The 20,449-nt window shown below is 43.4% G+C and overlaps 1 protein-coding gene across 2 annotated transcripts in view; it reads left to right on the forward strand.

Moving 5' to 3' along the window:
• LOC144151590 (uncharacterized) overlaps window positions 1–20,449 on the forward strand; it is a 351,916-nt gene that overhangs the window by 267,332 nt on the left and 64,135 nt on the right. For both annotated transcript variants that reach the window (XM_077682697.1, XM_077682698.1), the window contains exons 2-5: window positions 2,468–2,521; window positions 6,175–6,363; window positions 13,343–13,522; window positions 17,386–17,589. In XM_077682697.1, coding sequence (XP_077538823.1) covers window positions 2,468–2,521; window positions 6,175–6,363; window positions 13,343–13,522; window positions 17,386–17,589 — 627 coding nt within the window. The remainder of the gene's footprint in view (window positions 1–2,467; window positions 2,522–6,174; window positions 6,364–13,342; window positions 13,523–17,385; window positions 17,590–20,449) is intronic.

A 20,449-nucleotide genomic window follows, 5' to 3' on the forward strand; every position in this document is an offset into this window, starting at 1 on the left:
TCCTCCCCGGGCCGAGCGGTGTTGTTGAGTTCAATTTTTCGGGAACATGCAGTGCTTAGTACGGGGGCGTCGCGTTTAACTGCAATGACGGGACATAAAAAATACTGTAGAAGAGCGTCAATAGAGGTCAAGGGAGGAAGCCGTCATCGATAAAAAGCAATATTTTTATTATTTTCGTAAAACCATGGCGTGAACAGCCATCTTGAAGCCACGCCCAGTCGTCTTATTTGCGTATGCGTATATTGAGCTCGGTGCCAGCTTCGTCCTCATCGTCATCAAAAGTTCCCACTAATACAAACTTTTAAATTTGTTAGCGAAATAAAAAACGCACATCGCGGTGATGTTCTAATCGTTTGATACGCAACGTAATGGGAGTATGAAATATTTGGTTACACATCACGTAGCTGGCGGAACAGTATAAACGAAGTCGTAGAATAAGCCGCTTCTGTTCAAAGTGGCTCCCCCAAAATTAGCAGACTGGGTCAACCCTACGATCAAACAAAGGCATCTTGCAGAAAATTAATACATCAATGGAGATGGTTCAGAGACACGCAGGAACCCTCAAATTTAAAGTGGAAAGGTGACACAATACTTGAAGACGCGATTGCGTTTGCCTATCACGGACTGGGCGCGCTGCAACTGCTGATCCAAAACACGAGGATAACATTAGGCGTAGAACTAGCAAGGGCAGCGAAGAAAGAAGTGATTGATTGTAGGGGTTAACGTTCCGACGCAACCCAGGCGATAAGGCGAGCGACAGTGGAGGGCTGCGGATTAATTTTGACCACCTAGGGATCTTTAACGGGCGCTGAAATCCAGTACACAGAGGTGTTTTTGCTTCTCGCTTCCATCAGAAAAGCGGCTGCCGCGGCCGGGAATCCAAGCGAAGAATTAAGTAAGACCTTTAAAAGAATAAAAATTGTTCTACCATTGTCCCTAAAAATCACTGTATACACCCAATTTGTACAGCTGGTTGTGACTCATGGGCCGAAACTTGGCGCCTTACATAACCTTGAACGCTATCTAAATTCAGCCCAGCGAGTCACTGAACGAATTGTATTGCGAGTAACGGTTAGTGATAGGAAACAAACGCCTTACATTTTAAAATGAGCTCGTTTTAAATATATGAAAGCTCACTTTATGAAAAAAGGGGGACTGACCGCGGGAATGTAATGCGCTGAATTGACAGCGGCTGGACCATCTGTAGAACCTAGTTGCTTATGAAAAGTACAGCTGGAAGTGCAGAAAACCGTCAATTGGTGAAGGGATGAAATAAAAAAATTGGGGGACAAGGAATAGATTCTGCCATCCCGAGATAGAAGTGGATGGAGTTCTGCTCGAGATGTCTTCATCTTGCAGGAAACATCAATAGACATGACGATGAACTGAGGAATTTATGAGTGACGGCGACTATAATTTTCAATATGATGCTGAATATCATGATGACTGTACTGGTGCTAGTGCGGTAATAGAACCAGTGAAATTCCTTTTCGCCGTAAATGTACAACCTTTCTGCCTATCTGAACTCCATTAATTTCGGTTTAGGCTCAACTAGTCCACCACGCCATATAATCACGAATAGGTGAATAGTTTGCCATGTCAAACCCTTCCACAAAGATGACGACGGATGACTCACATTATAATTTAAACTTGTGCTGGTTAATATGATCCTTTGAAAGAAAGTGACAACTCTCAGAGAGGACTTGTACAAGAGCAGGCAAATACCTCTGAAAATATTAGTGTGTTTCTCTCCTCATCCGCGCGTCGCACTATCCGTTTCTTTCAAGGTTGGTCCAAGACTTCCTTCATTTTGACTTGGAATAAATTTTGCGGATGAAAATACCGGATCCCGGAGAAATCGTACCTTCAACTAGGTTGAGCGGTATAAGGCACGCAACGTAAACCAATGACGACGCCTATTTTGTATTTCGAATGTCTTTATACTTAGAACATCTGTATTAGGGTAGGCTAACGGTTTGTTCGGGAACTGGACGCAAATGAACGCCAACGTTATCATAAGGTCTCTGAGGTGTATGTCACGGAACCGCATCTAGGTCAGCTATATTACATTTAGCGAAACCAAAATCCGACCATTTTTAGAAGTGTTCCTTGTGATGCCGGTAAGTATTAGGCTGAAAGAGGGGCTTCTAGGCCCAAAGGAAGTACCAGTACCAGTGTGCTTACGCGGCCGCGTATAAGGGTTTCTGTCGATACTCAAACGCGCGTTAAATTTGAGACCAACATAATGGGGGTGGAGTAAGCAAGACATACTCTGCTATCAAAATATATCACGCCAAATTTGTCCATCTACAGCCTTTGGGTTTGGACTCATGTCGTGCATATTGTATTCGGCCAAACATATCTGGCTTACAAAATTAAATCTATCTTGAATGGGTTAGTTTTTAAAATATGTTCCGCACGCTAGACCACGTGGCTTACATTTCAATGTTTTCTGTTCTTTTTCAAGGCTGGAGCACCGTGATCCTACTACTGCCTTACTGTCAGTCCAGCTACTCTTCAGGTAAGTGCTGCGAAGGTTGAAGCTGGACCTTAGTATTTTAATTATTTATTTACACATCCTGAAAATCCGTCTAGGTTTTTATGAAAGGGCATGAACATAAAGTTAGATATGCGTACACAATAAATATACATACATAGCAATAAAAAAGAATTAACAAAACTAGCACAATCAAGTCAATCTAAATTTTCGGACAGAGAACAGGGTAAAACTTAAGAGTCAACAAAAAGTTGCAAGCGGAAAACGCAGGCACCAACTAGAATAACGGTTCGGACACTGGCATATGCGTTCTGTAATAAAATATCAATAAACAAAAGTACAACATCGTCAAGTATTCCGAGTAAATGCAGATTTTTACGAGTAATAAGCAAACATAATAAAGAATATTCAGGGTATCTGCGCTTGTCTAGAAATAAATATTTAATATTGCTTAAGCACCACTATGGGCACAAAAATGGAATATGGTAACATACATAGCTGTGTACAGCCTACGCATAAACACACAAATGAGAATCAAGATCAACTAAATGTATATGCTTGCATAGCACAAAGCTCATTTTCGGGAAGTGTTAAAACTTCGTTAATCTTCTAGTGGATGAAATATTCGGCTGGTAGACCGGGACCACCGAAAATCCGTACAGCTGACTCTAGGGAAGCTTGACTGATCGATCGTAGGATTTGATGCGCCAACGCAACGCTGGCGACGAGGCGCGCCGTAGTGGAGGGCTTAATGTTGACCACCTGGGCTTCTTTGACGTGCGCCGAAATTTCGTACACACGGGCGTTTTTTCTTTTCGCCTCCATCAGAAAAGCGGCCGCACCGGCCGAGAATCGAACCGCGTACTCGTGGTGAGCAGTACAACGTCTTAGACACTGAGCCACTACGGCGGCTCCCTAAGGAAGAAGGGGCGTGTACGAACAGTCGCTTAGTTGAAGTATCTTACTAAAGCTCGACGTTGGGCCATTTGGGTACACATGACACTTTAGGAAACAGTGCGGAAAATTTGGACAGAAAGAAGGCAAACAGACAGGAGTGCTGACTCACTTTGGAATCTTGTGTCGCTGAACACGTCGATGGCCTGACTCACCCCATCCAAAACAAAGGCATGATAAAGCGAGCAGTGCATGTCTTTAAAACCACCGATAAGCAACTGAAATGAGGGGGCGACGTCTCGGAAACCGAAAGCATTTTGTACAAAGAAACCAAGAAAGAAAAGCGGAGAAAGGGGCGCAAAGGCCGTGTAGCAGTGAAGCAGACGCTGATAATCGTCAGGGTTTCGCCAGCAAAGCTAATGTGCAACTTAAGTTCCCTAAACTTCTTTCTTTCTTCCCTGACATTTATTTTCTTCGTTAATATTCGGGAATTACTTTAATCGGTTTCTTTACTGGTTACCCTTGTTAGAATCTCTTCTTTCGTTTCCATTTTTCCCCGTATCTTAGGACAAAACACTTGAATTTACAGATTGATCACACATGCCACTGCTTCCGCAGAACGAGGGTTATGCGGGGCTGGGGTGCTCCTGTTCCACTCATGTGCCGTGACGTTCATTTATCACGTGGTTCTCAGTGGCCAAAACTTTTCCCCACTGCTGGCAACATAGACCGCTATCGCAGCGGTAAAAATGGGGAAAAGAAGGTAGGTAGTCAAGTCCTTTGAAGACGGCAGGTTTTCTTGGGATACCTAGAGGTGAACATTTTGGTCAGTGTGCTTCTGTATCACTCTGTCTGCAATTCACTCCATTTAGCCGCTTGGCCAAAGTTTAAAAGGCTATTTGAACAAGAAGTATATAGAAAAACCTGTACAAACTACTAAAGCTGGTGGCATAATTCACAGTTGCTACCATTGTTCGGAAAAAGAAAAAAACAAGGCGTAATAAACAAGTACATAAGTGGTACCAGTAGCATCCATTTATTTAGCAAGTGTCGTGGGATTCATTTTACAATATCAAAACAAAAAAACGCGCTAAAACAGCGTTTTTACGTTAAACCAACGCTTGTCCTTTTGCCCTAGGAAATATTAGGTTTGCAGATGCTCTTGAAAGCGCAGGGGGGTTGGCGTCATTCGAGGGCTAGCGCATGCGTGACCCTAGGCAGGACCCAGAAGTCCTCGCCGAAGGCTCTTAGTGAGTGTGTCAGGACCCTGAATTTGCTGCCAGAGATGCCGAGTGCAAGGACAAGCCCGCCGAGACTACGAGGAACATTTTATATCCTTCCGCATCAGCATGCATAGTGGATTACAACAGCTGCCGTGGAAATACAGTTCCGCAGGTTGGGATAGTGTCCATTTTTTTAATATACTCTTGTGGAGAAGTTACGAATTGAACCTGCCAGTAGCGCGTTCTGCGCCATACGCATCTTTTGACCAGCATGTCGCTGCCAGTCGTGAATTGGCATGTAACAGACCCGCGCTTTACACGAAGCACATCTTTGCTTACTAGAACAATTTCTCCGGCAACATGCGGGTCCGACAGCGACAACTAAACGTTTACGACACCATCATGCTTGTGTACATGCCATCAGGCAGTCAGGTGCGGTTATAGACACTTTGTGGCCAACCTGTCCTGTGGTCGATCCCCCAAGCAGGCGGTAGGTCTCAGGAGTAGTTTGTATAGAACCTAGAATGCCTTTCGGAAACGTTGTTATTATGTGCAATTATGCATCCGACAGAGCTGCGGCGATGACAACAATTATTTCAGCTGGAACATTCAGCCTTTAGCAGGAACACTCAGCTGGAACATTCAGGAGCTGCAAAACGATGAATCATTGGTGTGTTCCGTTAGTAATAAAAGGTGAATACAAGCGAACACCCAATCTCTGCATGGGTATGTGACAACTACCCTTGTTTTAACGTTCACGCCGAAGAGTAAGGGCGTGAACTTGAGTCAATGGCCTTAACCTTGTGGGGCTTCTCCTTCGATCTCTTTCCCGCGGACTTGGCTGTCCCGCAGTTAAACCAGTGTGCACGTAAAACTGTTACGGTACGGCAGGATAGATGGGACGAACCACGGTTGGGGCTGATGCGATGCATTTACAGGCTGAGAGGATCTATGTACAAGTGGGCCATATTAGTCCCAGCTAGGCTGCGTGCTTGCCACTCTTTCGCCGTCCCCTTCGGTGGTTGGTGAGCATGGCGCTTTGTCACACTTCGCCCTTATTTTCCTTCTCGTCGCATAAATGTTATGTAGATGCAGTTTTGCCCATTTCTTCTTGTCCAAACCAGTCCCTGTAAATAGTGCGCGGGCACACAAAAATTGAGATGACACTCAATTCAGCGTCCCAGTGCCCCCAAACTGTGGGCACTGAAAATGGCACACACCTTTTTGTGGTGAAAAAGGGGTGTGACTCGAATGATTATTGTACTCTCCGTGAGAATAGTAGTTTGCTAGCATATGTGTTGCATATGACTTAGGTATATAGCAGAACGAAGACGCTCGGGAAAAAGTGCGCCCCTGATGATGTCTTAAACGTATTCGGCGGTAAAACACTAATTTAGTAAAATTATAATCATTGTGAGTCGCTATTCAGACGTTCATAGAGCAGGTGTGATCAACAAATGATTTTTTGTAGGAATCTGCGTACACATTTCTATATGATGTACTATTTGCCGGCCAATTCCGCACATAATTTCGTTCTATTTTTTTAACACCTTCCCACAGAAGACAGCTGCGCCCGCTTCGTGCCGGGTCGGCATTTGCATGTGCCAGAGTTCGAGTCAAGCGAGGACGCCGCCTTCCCAGACGAAACTCCAATCACGTTCAAGTGCGATGCTGGATATCGCCTGCGCGGTGCGCCAACATTACTGTGTCTCTTGGGCTCGTGGTTTGGCGCAGTGCCCACGTGCAAGCGTAAGTTCCTCGGATGTGTATTTGAAACACGGTGTTTTAATTTTTTTGTGTTTAAGGGGAGATCTGTAAAAATTAAGTATCTATTTACAGGTTAGTGTACGATGTCGGATAGGTTTTCTTGGCGTAAAATGTTATCAGCGGAGCCGCTTAAGCTTGGCTTCCGTCCTTGCCTAGCGCCACTCAAGACTTGTCGTAGCAAAATGAAGAGGAGGAAAATTCTCGGCCGACAAGTGTGAGAACTGGTCAGGAGGCAAGGAGCGACGAGCAGGTGTGGGGAGGGCGCATCTCCGCGCAGATGTTCGGGTGGGGAGGGGCGCGTCCCGCATTGGCTCCGCCTACTGTTGGCGTAGGTTATGACGTGCAGGCGTTCTCTCACTTGAGAGAGACGGCGTGCGCTTGGCGGCATCAGTGTCCGACCAATAAGAGGGAAGACCTGAAAAAAAAAAAAACAGGTTAAATATAGTGAAGATCACGAGCTCCGCTGTTTTCGTAGTCTTAGCATCTCAAACGCCAAGGTGCCTGAATTTTTTTCGTTGGCTTACTCAACTCTTATTTATAGCACGTTTTCACATGGCCTATGAAAAAGATTCGGCGCAGTTACACTCAGAAAAAAAAAACATTATTATGATTGTCACTTGCTGACTGTAACAACAGCTCCTGCTTCGTGGTAATGGCTGACGAAGCTGTCGAAAGATCTTGAGTTAAATGTTTTTATTATTGCTACTGCCTCGGAGTGCGTGCGCAGTTTTGGCTGCACAAGACCCTGATGTTCGGTTTTTTTTGTAGTTCAGTTACCTTACAATGAAAATGTCATCATTTTCGCTGTAGAAGAAATAACTCATTACTGCCTTTTTTCTACCTAAACATTGGTTTACTTACATTTGATTAAGTAACAAAAAGGAATTTTTATAATCAAGATTGAGGTACTGATGATCGGGCACCCACCAAGTGGAGGGCACCCGTAGCCTGGAGTGTCCTGGGTGCAGATGTAGAAACAGTTACGAGAACGCAAAAAGCTGCAAAGTAGCAGGTTTGTCCCTCAACTTGACATGAACGAACTCAATGACGAGTTAGCAGCACACAAAACAAACGCACATAAGAACATTTTTTGAAACATACGTCTCGTCGAATGTGTTGACGCTATACGGCCATTGTTTCTTTTGTCGGGTGATGTCGAATGTAACCCTGGCCCCGACACTGGGGACTTTATTGAAGAGTAATAAAAAAAGGCCCCTGGCCAGTCAAAAGTGATTACTACGGTAAAACAACTAAAAACAAGCTACTGATTGCAGACGAAACCTTCATGGACATAAATTTACGAATGAATGATATAGGGGGACACAGAAACAGAATTTCAACCGTACGAACCGACATTGAGATTTACGAAAATACAGCACCGACATGGCCTGTTAGATCGCCCGCCTTGCTACAGAGCAAGGCAGGCGATCACATTTCAAGTGACACTGACCGCTAGGCTCTTCAGGCTAATCTTGACACATTAAACGCATAGTGTTCTGATTGGCTAATGACTCTTAACCTTCCTAAAACAAAGTGCATGTCATTCACCCGTTCCTCAACTAGAATTCCAACTACATATTTCCTGAATAAAAATACACTTGAACTGGTTTCTACCTACAAATACCTTGGAGTGCATTTTCAATCAAATTTAAAATGGCATAACCATATTAATCAAACGCTCGCATCTGCCAATCGTACACTAGGCGTAATAAAACATAACCTAAAGCAGGCACCATCACACATTAGAAAACTTGCATACCTCACTCTCATTCGCCCTAAAATTGAATACGCATCTGCCATCTGGGATCCAAGTCAAGAATATATTATGCGTGATATTGAATCCCTGCAAAACCATGCTGTTCGTTTTATTTTTTCCGATTATTCCCCATACGCAAGCGTCACAGCGCTGAAAAATCGCGCCGAGTTGGCTTCATTATCACTTCGCCGCCGGCATGCTCGCCTAACACTTTTTCATAAACTGTATCATCATGAGCGCCTTCGTGACGATTTTTTTCACTCACCCACTGTTACATTTCCACGGCGCGATCATTCTTGGAAAGTTAAGCGCATCACTTGCCATTCATTTACGTTTGCAAACTCATTCATTCGGCGCACAATAATAGACTGGAATAACCCACCACAGCACATTGCCACAGAAGATAACCTAACAAAATTTAAAGACTTTTTAAAAAATGAAGTAACCTAATTCTGTTCTTGCTTGCATATATTGACCTTTTTTTATTTTTTGCTGTGCTTGCCTTGTAGTTATCTGTTTTTGTAGTTATGTGTTTTAAAAATTCTTATTGCTACTATTTTTTTTTGCTACATTTGTAATTTATCATTCTGTTAGCACCCATTCATGTTATGTTCGATGTATGCGCATGCTCCCCCCTATGTAATACCCTCCTACGGAGGGCCTTTAGGGGTACCTGAATAAATAAATAAATAAAATAAATAGAGATGGATGACACCGGGGACTGAACACGTCGTAATAACATATTTTTTAACTCCCCTGATCCTAACCCGAAGGAAACATTTGAAGAATCTGAAGAAATCGTGATCTGCCATTGCAAGGTACAGGTGAAATTCGCTCTTGACCCAAGCAATATTGTCCGTGCGCATCTTCTTCCGCGCCATGCAGAAGGCCGGAACTCAAGAAATTTAATGAATTCAGATCTAAAAATTTCTCCTTTCTAGTGCCCTGAAATTTAATGGAAGCAATTTCAACGTCGGTAAAACTTTTTTATATACTGCCTGAATTGCTCGCAAACACCATAGCTCTTTAGCCAAATAAAATTCACTTCTTATTCTCTGTGCTTCAAAACCTTGCACATCTCTAGAAAACAATACTTGCTTGACAATTCCACAGATTCTGTTAAGGAAATATGGTAGTGATTGCCCCGTCGTCAACACATGCCTTCCCGCCCTCGACCCACCCCTTGATCATACTTGTTGCTCTCCTCTAGTTTTACTAAAATACGCAGCTTCATTTAAAAAGGCGACATTATTTCTAATGGGATTTCGTAATCTGGCAGGATCCTTCTAATATTGATGGAAAAATGGCTTATAGCTTACGTAACGGAGAACTAAGTACTCGCTGACATACGGAATTTTGAATTGTTTGGAAACGATCGCAAAGGCATAAGGCTGTCGGCGTCAACCATATTATATCCTGTACATCTGCAAAGATTGTATCTGATCTAGAAATCCTATGGCTTACATTCTATGCCGTACATCGTTAACTTTGATAATAGAACCCCAAACTTTTCTTTCAAGCTGAATAACATCCTCAGTGAAATAATGACTTAACATCCTAACATGCAGGTATTTCTATTTGGACATTTTAATTATTTTCCTAATAGCACTTGGTCAAGCCTGCGAGGTAACGGCAGAGTAGAGCGCGCCGGCGGGCGTTCGTTCATCAGACAATCACTACCTGAGACGCAGCAGCTATGTGCCCTGACCGAGAAGACTGCAGTTCTTTCTGCGCAGAAATTTCGGGTCAGGGAGTCTAGTAATCGTCAGCCCTTTTTTCCTCATTTGAGTCGTTTTACTCTTCTAAAAAATAAAGAGTAAAAATCCTGCTCACCGTATAGAAACCCAACCCAAGACCTTCCGTATATGCATGGGATACCATACGAACTAGACTGCCTGGGAGTTTGTACTTCTCTCCACTTTCACGCATATCTATGTGAGTGTTCTTGCATCCTACGCTTGGGAGCGATAGACACCACGTCTCCGACCACTCGAGGGAACGTTTCGTAAGTAGGGAATTGTGTACGTATATACGAAATATTTACCTAGCCTTACCTAAAGCTGCAACAATACGGTGATATTTCGGAAGAGCCCATCGTAACAGATTTGTGTACCACTTTATAAAAAGTGGCACAGTTTTTGTGCCATTGAGAAATCTAGCAGCGTTACATTTATAATTTCCAGCCGTTATAAGTTTTATATTGCCATATTTTGTGCGACTGTTGAATACCTCGTTTAAATATTTCAAAAAATGTTGAAAAAATTTGTGACGCTGGTAGACGAACGTTTGCTTTTTGGTACATTGTGTTTATTACATATGTGAGAGTTGTGTTTCAGCCTAGTTTTTTTTTACAAGGAACAACAACAACAACAATAAACAATCGTTACCTCAAAAGACGATAGCGAGTGCGAAGTATGTTTATTATGTATTGAAGCGCTCGGAACACCGTTACGGCCTTAGTGGCTGGTATTTCCTTTCTATCGCCGTATCACAAACCGGTGCCTTCTAGAAGGTTGTTTGTATAACACTGTGATATGGTCATAAACGCGTAATGTGGACATTTAAAAAAAAGAGACATATGGCTTTCATTCAACCAGGCGAACGTTATCCATTCCAGAAAAAATTTCATTAAATTCAATCCAGCCAGTTTTATGTTTATCTCGACGCGTACCCCCCACACAGGGTACAAGCTTTTTCATCGCAAGCGGCGTTCATTTCTTAACGGCTTCAGAAACTCATGAACATGCCTTTACATTTTCACACTAGCTACACATTTTCAGTGCACGGAGAATGCATTATTTCAATTGTTGTGGGGTACTACTTCTCTTAAAAACATCTTTTGCCTGGCACAAAACTAAACTTCAAATTTCTTGCAAGGCAATTTTTTCAACTGTTTCAAAGCTTGAAAGTGAAAATGCTATGCTTATTCTGCACACGAAAGCCACGAAAGCACCTCCAGCGTTATTACGCCTACGATGACGGCTGATACCGACATCAACATAAGGTACAGGTTATGACTGTGATAGTCCTCGTAAATGTGCCTACAATGCCTAAGAAATATTTCAGGGGTGAAGCACGTTAAGGATTCGGGTTTAGGCGTCAACTCTCGTCGGCTGATGTCACGGTAATTCAAGTGGTCACGCGATGGTAAAAAAACAAGTGGTTAATCAATAAAACTGGTTAAAAATAAACCAATTTTATTTAAAGTAATTTAAAGTACACGAGAAATTAGGATTTAATTGCATTATTAACAAAAATTCGTTAAATTGTTTCTCTCAGTTTTTTTCAACTACCAGGTTTTCCCCTTGAAATCATACTTCTAAGCATGCTGCTGAGTGTGACACGAAGACAACTTGCGGTCAGTCTGTCTCTCATTTGATTGGTTATATCCGGTTCATGCCAATCACACACACATATCTATTTTCTTAACAACGCATTCGATTCTCTCTTCAGCGCAACATGGTTTTAGGCGCGGCTTTTCCACTGTGACCCAACTTGTCGAAACTGTACATGACTTCGCCGTGACAATCAATCACTGTACACAAACAGATGTAATATTTATAGATTTCGCGAAAGCGTTCGACAAGATATCTCATGCAAAACTAATGATCAAGCTACGTGCCGTTCTTAAAAATGGTAAATTTTGCAGTTGGATTCAATCATACCTTACTTCACATTACCAATTTGTCATCTTCAGCGACACTCCTTCTGAAATAGTACCTGTCACTTCGGGTGTACCCCAGGGTTCGGTGCTGGGTTCGTTTCTATTTCTTATTTATATTTACGACATTGTTGGCGAGCATGACATGAGAATTAGGTTGTACGCTGATGATTGTTTTATTTACTCTACTGTAGACTCTTTGGATGACCAGATTAACCTTAATTTGAAGCTGAACGATGTTATTCCACGGTACAACACATGGCAGATGTCTGTTAATTATTAAAAAAATGCTGTAATGTCAATCACAAACAAGAAGCAACCCTTTCTTTTTAATTACACAGCCGATAATAACGTGCTAACGCGGGTAACTGAGTATAAATATCTTGGTTTACATAGATGTACCAACTTGCACTGGGATAAACACATTACAAACGTTGCTAATCTCAATCTTTAAACTTCAATACTTGAAAAGGTCTCTCAGAAATGCTCCGACAAGCATAAAATTACTAGCCTATAAAGGCATCGTGTTACCCATTGTCGATTATGGAAATGTAATTTGGGACCCTTTCATGGCGGATAACTTATATAAATTAAATCGTGTATAAAATAAAGCAGTCCGAAATATTTTTAATTTTTATGGCCGCGCTGCAGTTTCGGAACTGACAGTCAAGGCTGGTTTATTGAACATTGCGGACAGAAATAAATTATGCCGCCTACGCCTTCTTTTCAAAATTGTAAAGAACCTTCTCAAAAGCGATACTCATCAATACTTAACGAATTTTTTTCAGGTCATTCATCCCGCCACCATCACTCGCTGAACTTAAGCCCATTCCAGCCAAAAAAGAATGTCTTTAAGTATTTTTTTCCAATAACAGTAAATGAATGGAATAACCTTGAAAGTCATGCTGTCGAACAAACTGATATTAGCAAATTTGAAAGTCTACTGCACTTTTAAACTTTTCTTTCTTGTTGTTCACTTGAAATGTGCATAACGTGTTCTGGTTCTCGGTGTATATTGCGTTCGCGGGGCATTGATGTGTACTCTTGTTTTTGCAGTGTGTGTTGCTTCAATGCGTGTATCAGTTTCTTCTTTTCTTTTTGTGCCCTTCGTCAGATCTTATCCCCGCGTGACTGTCAATTGGCAATCAGTTAAATCTTGCTTTTTTTTCTTAGGTTATGCGTTCTTTTTGCCTGTTTTATTGTGAAATGTATCATACTGTTCTTTCCACCCTGCTACGACCCCTTAACTGGGGCCAGCAGTATTGTAAATAAATAAATAAATAAACGCAAAAGAGGGCGCTACCGCCTACGCAAGCGCGCTTGCTCCTCCCACCGGCGGTTCTCCAGCGCCAATTCAGCGTGCGCCGTGTGGCGAGAAAGAGACCTACAATCTCTGAATACACTTGTACACTGCATGCTTCGCCCCTCCCCAGGTTTCACGGTTGTGGAGATGGCCCAGGATTTTTGCGTATTCATAGCGCGTCGGCGTAGGTATGCTCCGGAGGCATATGCTCTTTTATAAATGAAACCACGCGTCTTCGCAGCATTGGTCAACTGCACAGAGCCGGATTTTGAGTGGGGTGGCTACACCGGAGACTGCTGCAGCCCTGGAGATGAAGTGAACTTCCACTGTTTCAACGAACCACGATTCCATTTGACAGGGGCAAACTCAGCAACCTGCCTTCCCGACGGCCGCTGGAACGAGACAATTCCATTCTGCCAAGGTGCGATAAGTGACCATTTCACGTTATCGTACCATTGGTAGTCACCTTTAAGACTTTTCCCACGCCCAGAAATATTTCAGCTCTAAGCACGTTGGGTGGCATTGAACATAAGCACGCTGGGTCACAGGACCCTTTGAGACGAATCGTTTTTTGCGATGCCCAGATTATGTGTCAGAACGCTGATTGTTGCAGTGTCACCGAAACAACTAATCATAAAAAAAGGCTGTATAAGCACACGCTTACGTTATCGTATAATTCATTAAATTCCCGCCATAATTCCAATGGTTTGTTTGTATGCTACAGACAATAATGACGACATTGCGAGGTACAGTCATTAAAAAATGAAACGCGAACATAAAAACATGAACCAGAAAACACGAAAAATCGGCAGAAATTCAGAGAACTGGCCACTAGTGCGTGACATTATTATGGCGCTTGTCTAGATTGTGAGTTGTTTAGACCAAATGTTTTGAGTTTTCTTTTGACCAATCGACCCCATTTACGCTATTATAACGATAATTGGTGGAACGTCCGAGAAATTTGTGTCATTAGGAAATGCAGGGCGTTAGACGTTCCTGGCGTTGGGTGTACTCGGCAAAGAATGCTACCCATTATTAGCTCGATTTCTTTCCGTACAAATCAAATAGACTCGTGGCTTTACTACAATAAACTTGGTATAGGTGGCTTTAAAAATATATCTATAGTGCTCCCATTGTTCGACGTCCATGCGCAGTATTTTTTGAGAGTGTCTGGTTCATATTTTCGCCATAATATGAAGGCGACGTGCCCTTTTCAATGTGACCGTACCGAGTCGAAGGTGCGAGCTAAGGTTTATTAGAAGGGTGCTTGCACAAGCAGTGATGGTGAACTCAGGCGCAGTAAGGCGGGTAACCAAGTGGTGTTCTTGTTTCCAACGAACTTCCGACCCCTGACTAGAAATTTCGGCCAAATATGACGTGAGTTGCCCGGAGTTGAGAACGATGTTTAGAAGTCTTGTGTTGAAGCCCAGATGGAAGTTGGTTAATTTCACAGTCATTTTTCCGCCACCGTTGCCTGCTTCATTTGTTCCACATTCGAAATGCACTATCTCACCATATTACATTTCTATCCAGCTTGGCGCTGCTAGGACTTGCCACAGCGAATATGCCTTGGTCCCTTTGAAACTTACAGCAAAGATAAAAACTCAGTGAATGTCGATAGGGCTTCCATACTTGGGCAGGTTTTCCCTTGGACCTTTTAGTCTGCCTAAGCTTACTTTTTGACTTTATTTTTTTTACGTCTTGAGTGTCACATCCGTCCCCGACAATCACTCTCGAAAAAAAGTTTGGATCTGCATTTTTGAAGTATAGCCATTGGTAATTTCTGACATTTGTTTTGGCGCCAGTTGTGTTTTGGCGTTTTTGAAAGCAGTGCTTTTCGGTTGTTTCACTGAATTGTACGGACTAGTTTGCGAAAATTCCGCCATTCAGCTACTCTGAACCGAACATTTCAGTTTTGGTTCCCACAGCATGTTGATAGTCACCTGTCCCGGATCCCAATTGTAAATGATAAGTGACAAGGGTGCAAGTGATACCCCTTTGCTTTAATCCAGAATGACTGCTTTTATTGAGTTCGAGCAAGTCTGCCTTTGGGATATTGTTTTGCTAAACGGAGTTTTTTTCGACGATGCCTACTATGTGCAATACTGCGCCTTGAATTTCAAGTTCCAGATTATCCGGTTCAATCATGTCTTCAACTTCGTATCAATATTGGGCTTTTTGGGCTCTATCAGTGTTGTATTGTTCCGAGGGGCAATTGTGGAAACTGAGAGCTTCTATGTCTTTGTTTTCAGAGACTCGGTGTTGGCGTTCCCTTATCGGCTCGTATTGTTGCTGATCGCCTGGGAATTTTAGTCTATCTTTAAGCATTAGCCGTGGCAGATACTGAATTGAAGCCCCTCCCCCACTCCGTTAGTGACACCCCCTCCCTGCGACCTAACAATCAGCACACAAACTGAAGAACTATGGAGGGATTCCTGTGTTCCTGCAGATCATTCGTGCCTTACTGTGTTCTAAGCTTGTTTCGGTCCGCACTGTGGCATTGCTTCAGGCCAGTCGTCGGTCGCTGGTGCGTAGGCTGTTGGGCTCTCACCATGGTTCTCCCGTCGACTCTCCTTTGTGGTCCTCGCGCATACATTCTACCGTTAGGGAATGGTGCATACTTCCATGCAAAGCAGTCTGGCTCACTGCTGACTGATCAGCCACTGCGAGCTGCTGATAGGGTGTGCACAATTTCGTTTGTAATGCGGCTTCACAAAACAAATCATTCTGATGATTAGCGTTGGTCAATACGCATCTACGCGACTAGTGAGCAGATGTTCTGTGTATGGGATAGCTCTTGGTGAACACGACATATTGCGGTATTGTACTTGCCGCAATCTATGCTTTCAGTGCAAATAGTGAAGTCGCCAGTGCAAGCCATGACACGAACACCGGTGATGGACGTGACGAAGTGCATGACCGTATTCGTGCCCTGGTTAAACAACTTAGATGATTTTTATTACATGATGACGCCGGATCTATTGATTATTCAGTCTGTGTCGCAACCGCCGGATAGATAATCAAAGTTGCGCAATGGCATGAAGGCGCGAACTAAACTGTTCAGCCTCCAGCCAGGGTAAAGCAGAAATTTTATTTGAACCATAGGGTGACTCGGTCAAAGGTTTAGCTCAGGCCCATTATGACCGTGATGTGCGGTCATCCATAACCTTGTTCTGCGCAGAAGCCCACGCTTAAGGTGTAAACCGTCATGTGCCTGTCTAACAAACTTGTCTGCCGCGCGTGGAAGTGCTGGGAGTCTTCGACAAGGGGTCAGTTTTCTTGCAAACATTATTCGTCCGTTTTGCAGATGGTAGACGCAAAGAAAATTAGCCAGTGGCTACGTGTATCCGAGGGGTCTTTCACGCTCTTGAGAATCGCTGTGGCAGGGATATGATTCAGGACTACCGGCTGCTCATGCTTGTCATTTATCCATTGTGTGCGGACGGAGCATCTCGCGCTGTGTAGCGGATGAGGTTGGTAAGCATTGTCCATGTAGCCCCATCTTTTCCTGCACAACGCTTTACATTCACCTGTTAGATAGCCTGGGCTAAGTATGATATAGCGAAGAAACTCTCAAACCCAGAAGTAATAGTCATTACTACATACCTGTACAAGCTAACCAACCAGTGAGTCACGGCGTCAATCCAAAGATGCGAGTCTGGTTTGGTGTCACGCTAGCGCCGGTTCTCCACACGCTCGGTGGGCGGGCTCAAGTCTGCGCTAGTGTTCCGCCTCCTCCGAGTTTTCTTGCAATTGTTGCCGTCGGCCGTGCAGGCAGCGGTACGACACATCTTGTTTACGGTGCTTAATGCTCCCATAAAACGGTGACTTCGTGCGAGTACGCCACGCGCAGGCGTTGAATCCAAGTAAAGCCAGTACTGGTGAACGATTGTCCGCCTGCGGGCGTTATATGCGGAGGCCCCTGGCCTTTCAGCATACAATGCTCCTTCAGTCCACTACCAGCGTTTAGACGTCGGTACCGTTCGAAAGCCACCTTTTGGGAGTACACAGGCCATGGTGGGGAGCTGTGGTACCATATAGAATACTTTCGGCGTCCGAAAGGACAACCTGCGAGAACTACATCAGCTACTGCTTGCGGTAGCGCTGAGCCTTGCTTTTCGCGACAGATCACAAGTGTCGCTAAGCGCCAAGATGGGTTCCGAAGGCTAGGCAAGTGGCGCGTTGGTGTGATTTTAGACGATTACAAAGTGCTTCCAAAGTTGTGCGCCTGCTGCAAGGTGACGTGGGGTTCTACCTTGTAAGCTTTGTTGGTTTCTATTTCAGACACCTACTGCAACGACCCTGGCTTCAGCACTAACAGTGATAGGCTTTTGATGTGGGACAACACTCCATACATAGGAGACGTCTGCTGCCCACTGCAAACCACGGCCGTCTACTCCTGCCATGAGGGCTACGCGCTAGATGGAGTATCTTCCCTCCAGTGCAGAAAGAATGGGACGTGGTCATCGCCTGTGCCAAAGTGCAGAAGTAAGGATTGATATGTTCATACCGAGGTTATGAAGTGCGGGACTTTTCAAAGTACAATTCATGAACTATACATGGTAGCCATACAGAAGGCCGTTATATGGGTGTCTAGAGAAGCACCGGTCAACCGTAACACTAGTTTTCGCATAGTCGCGGCAGCTGCCTTTTTTGCCTTGTTCCAGCACACACCCCACCTTACGTGAAAGCACAACCCATGTACGGTTAAAACACTCCAAAGAACTACCAGTCGGCTGTTTAAGAATGCAGCTACGTATTTTTTGTAACAGACCATGATCACAAAGGGTGTTTTGTGCAATTAAGCAACCGAGTGAATTTTCTTGTGTCATGTCTCTCACTGTGCATAGAAATTTCCGCAAATTTAAAAGAAAAACATGTAATTATTTACAGCTGTCCACCTTTGCAGTAATGCAGGGCCGTACAGCATTGTACAAAGTACGTGAAAAGTACGGAATATAATTTACCGAAACGTAGTGCCCCATTATAACGATATAAAAACATCCCAGAAGCGGAAAAAAGTTGCAGATGACGTCTACGTTTAGGTTTTAAGATGCAGGACGGGATGGCACCTGCGACTTATCCTTTACAAGCACTGAAGTTCAGCGAAGGGAACACGACTAAACGCAAGTTTTGAATTGCCGTGGTTGAGGAAAGACAGAGGTCGGCTAGGCCTGTGTGGCTAAGATGGTGGCGTGAAAAGCTGCGGTTGCGAGGTATTGGTCTGCTTTAGAGAATAAGTGACAGTGTCAGGGTACCACAGCGCTTGGTTTCATGCTTCGTGGCCGGACTGACTATTTTGCGTAGTGGGAGCTTGTGAATGGTTTGAAAGCAGAGCGTATGGCCGAAGGGTGGTACCCGGAGTCCAGGGCCCCTGATGCAGCAGTTTCTTCCCTTGCTCCCTGAATAAGCTATCTCTGACCATGAACTAAAAAGCTGGTCAAAGCTTCCTCCAATGTCTCAATATAAGTGGATAATTCGATGTTTGAGCCGTTCTCCGGTGATAATATTCATGAATATCCCCAGGTTGCGTGGCAGAGAGTTGACGTTTCCCATTAATTAGCTTAGTTTTAGGTTAACGTCGGGCGTCACCTACTAACGGCATCGATTACGAAGACTGGTGGATATATGTGGTGCTTTGTATCATGCTCACAGGGTTTGATTTTATGGCCTTCAGATCACCTTGCGGCATGGGGAAGAATGGTGTGCCTAGCCGCATTATCAGATTTTCTTCGTATTGGTTGGACAAGGGTCTGTGGTAGTTGGGGTCGCAAGGTGCACGGTATGCGAGTTCACGTGCATCTTAGCCGGCTGCGTCGTTTCCTTGCAGAGCATCGTATGCGCATGTCAATAAGAAGTTCCATCATGAAAACCATCCCTGACCGTTTCGCTACAAGCAGCTCTTTTTGTGTCTTTATATTGTTCTCTTCATGTCTAGTTTGTGCGTAATTTTTTTTATAAAAGTACTCTGCCTGTACCCAACAGTCTAATGTCGTTTTTGAAGTAATAAAAATGCAAAAGTACCATGCTGTGAAACTAAAGCAATAAGTCCTGCACATTTTGTTTGTACGCAAGATGTTTCTGTTACATATATGTACCATCTAGCTCGGGCTAACGGTCTTGGTATTTGTTCGAATAAATAAGTGAATATAATAAATAAATAAATAAATAAATAAATAAATAAATAAATAAATAAATAAATAAATAAATAAATAAATAAATAAATAAATAAATAAATAAATAAATAAATAAATAAATAAATAAATAAAGCAATAAAAAATAAATAAATCAATATAAATAACGTTAAATCTTATATTCAGTGGCTTCGCAACGCGCGTCACCAAGGGGACGGCTCGGATTTCCGCTTCCTATTTTCCTGTGTGTATGGGTGTCATGATGCCACAACAATTTTCATGGTAGTCCTGGACAAGAATTGAGGGCCTTCGTACTTCCGACCACCACGGCGTGAGCCTGCAGTGGGTTTTATGGTGCTGGATATTTCATCTAAGAAACTTGATCCTGGCTTGCCGCCTGTTTTCTGTACGTGTACGTTTGAACTTTTCGGTAGGGAAAATCTTTTATGGCGACTCGCTGTATCCTTGACGTCCCCATCATGTGGCCTGAAGACCTTAGTGCCTTCGGGGCAAGGCGTAAATTTCTGTCTGTCTGCCTCTTCCTTAATTCAACTTCATTGGTAATCATGTTCTATCATCAGAAACTGAAAACTATCAGGTCCAGTTTCTTTATCAAGGCGCTCGTAGAAAATTAAAACAACCGATATCATACCCGGATACGTTAAACTATTAAACATTTAAAAGATATACTAAGCAAGGGCGCCTCAGCTTTGCTGGTCATTTGTCTTGTTAACGAATCAGTGCACCCCAGCTTTCAGTGTGGCCTGGTCTTCAAGAGTGCGTGCAAATTTTGATCTATCTGCCTGGCACTCGACCTAACTAAACCAACTAATAGACCGGAAAACGTATGCCTCAACATGAGACACATAAAGGAAAGGATGTTTTTATCTACTAAGACTGCTGCTATGCTGATAGTTTTCACATTATTCAGCGCAAACGAAACCACAGGCATATTTGAGGCAAAGGTAATTCGCAGCCTGGAGTACCAGCATTCTTTTTAAATACACGTTTGATGTGTTTTCACGGCAGGAAAGAAAACGGGTTAAAAACTGCTGAATACTCAGGATTGATGCAAACACTGGGAGAAAGGACGTCGGCTTGAGCTCTTTTTAGCGCAAGACAAAGTCACCACAGATTGTTCGCGACCAGTCAAAACGCGAGAAAATTGAATTGAATTGCGACAACGTCGATTGCATTACCTCTGTAGCAAAAAC

This window comes from Haemaphysalis longicornis, unplaced genomic scaffold, assembly GCF_048455015.1.
Source record: "Haemaphysalis longicornis isolate Haplotype H1 unplaced genomic scaffold, Haemaphysalis longicornis Haplotype H1 scaffold_9, whole genome shotgun sequence".
NCBI classification, from domain to species: Eukaryota; Metazoa; Arthropoda; class Arachnida; order Ixodida; family Ixodidae; genus Haemaphysalis; species Haemaphysalis longicornis.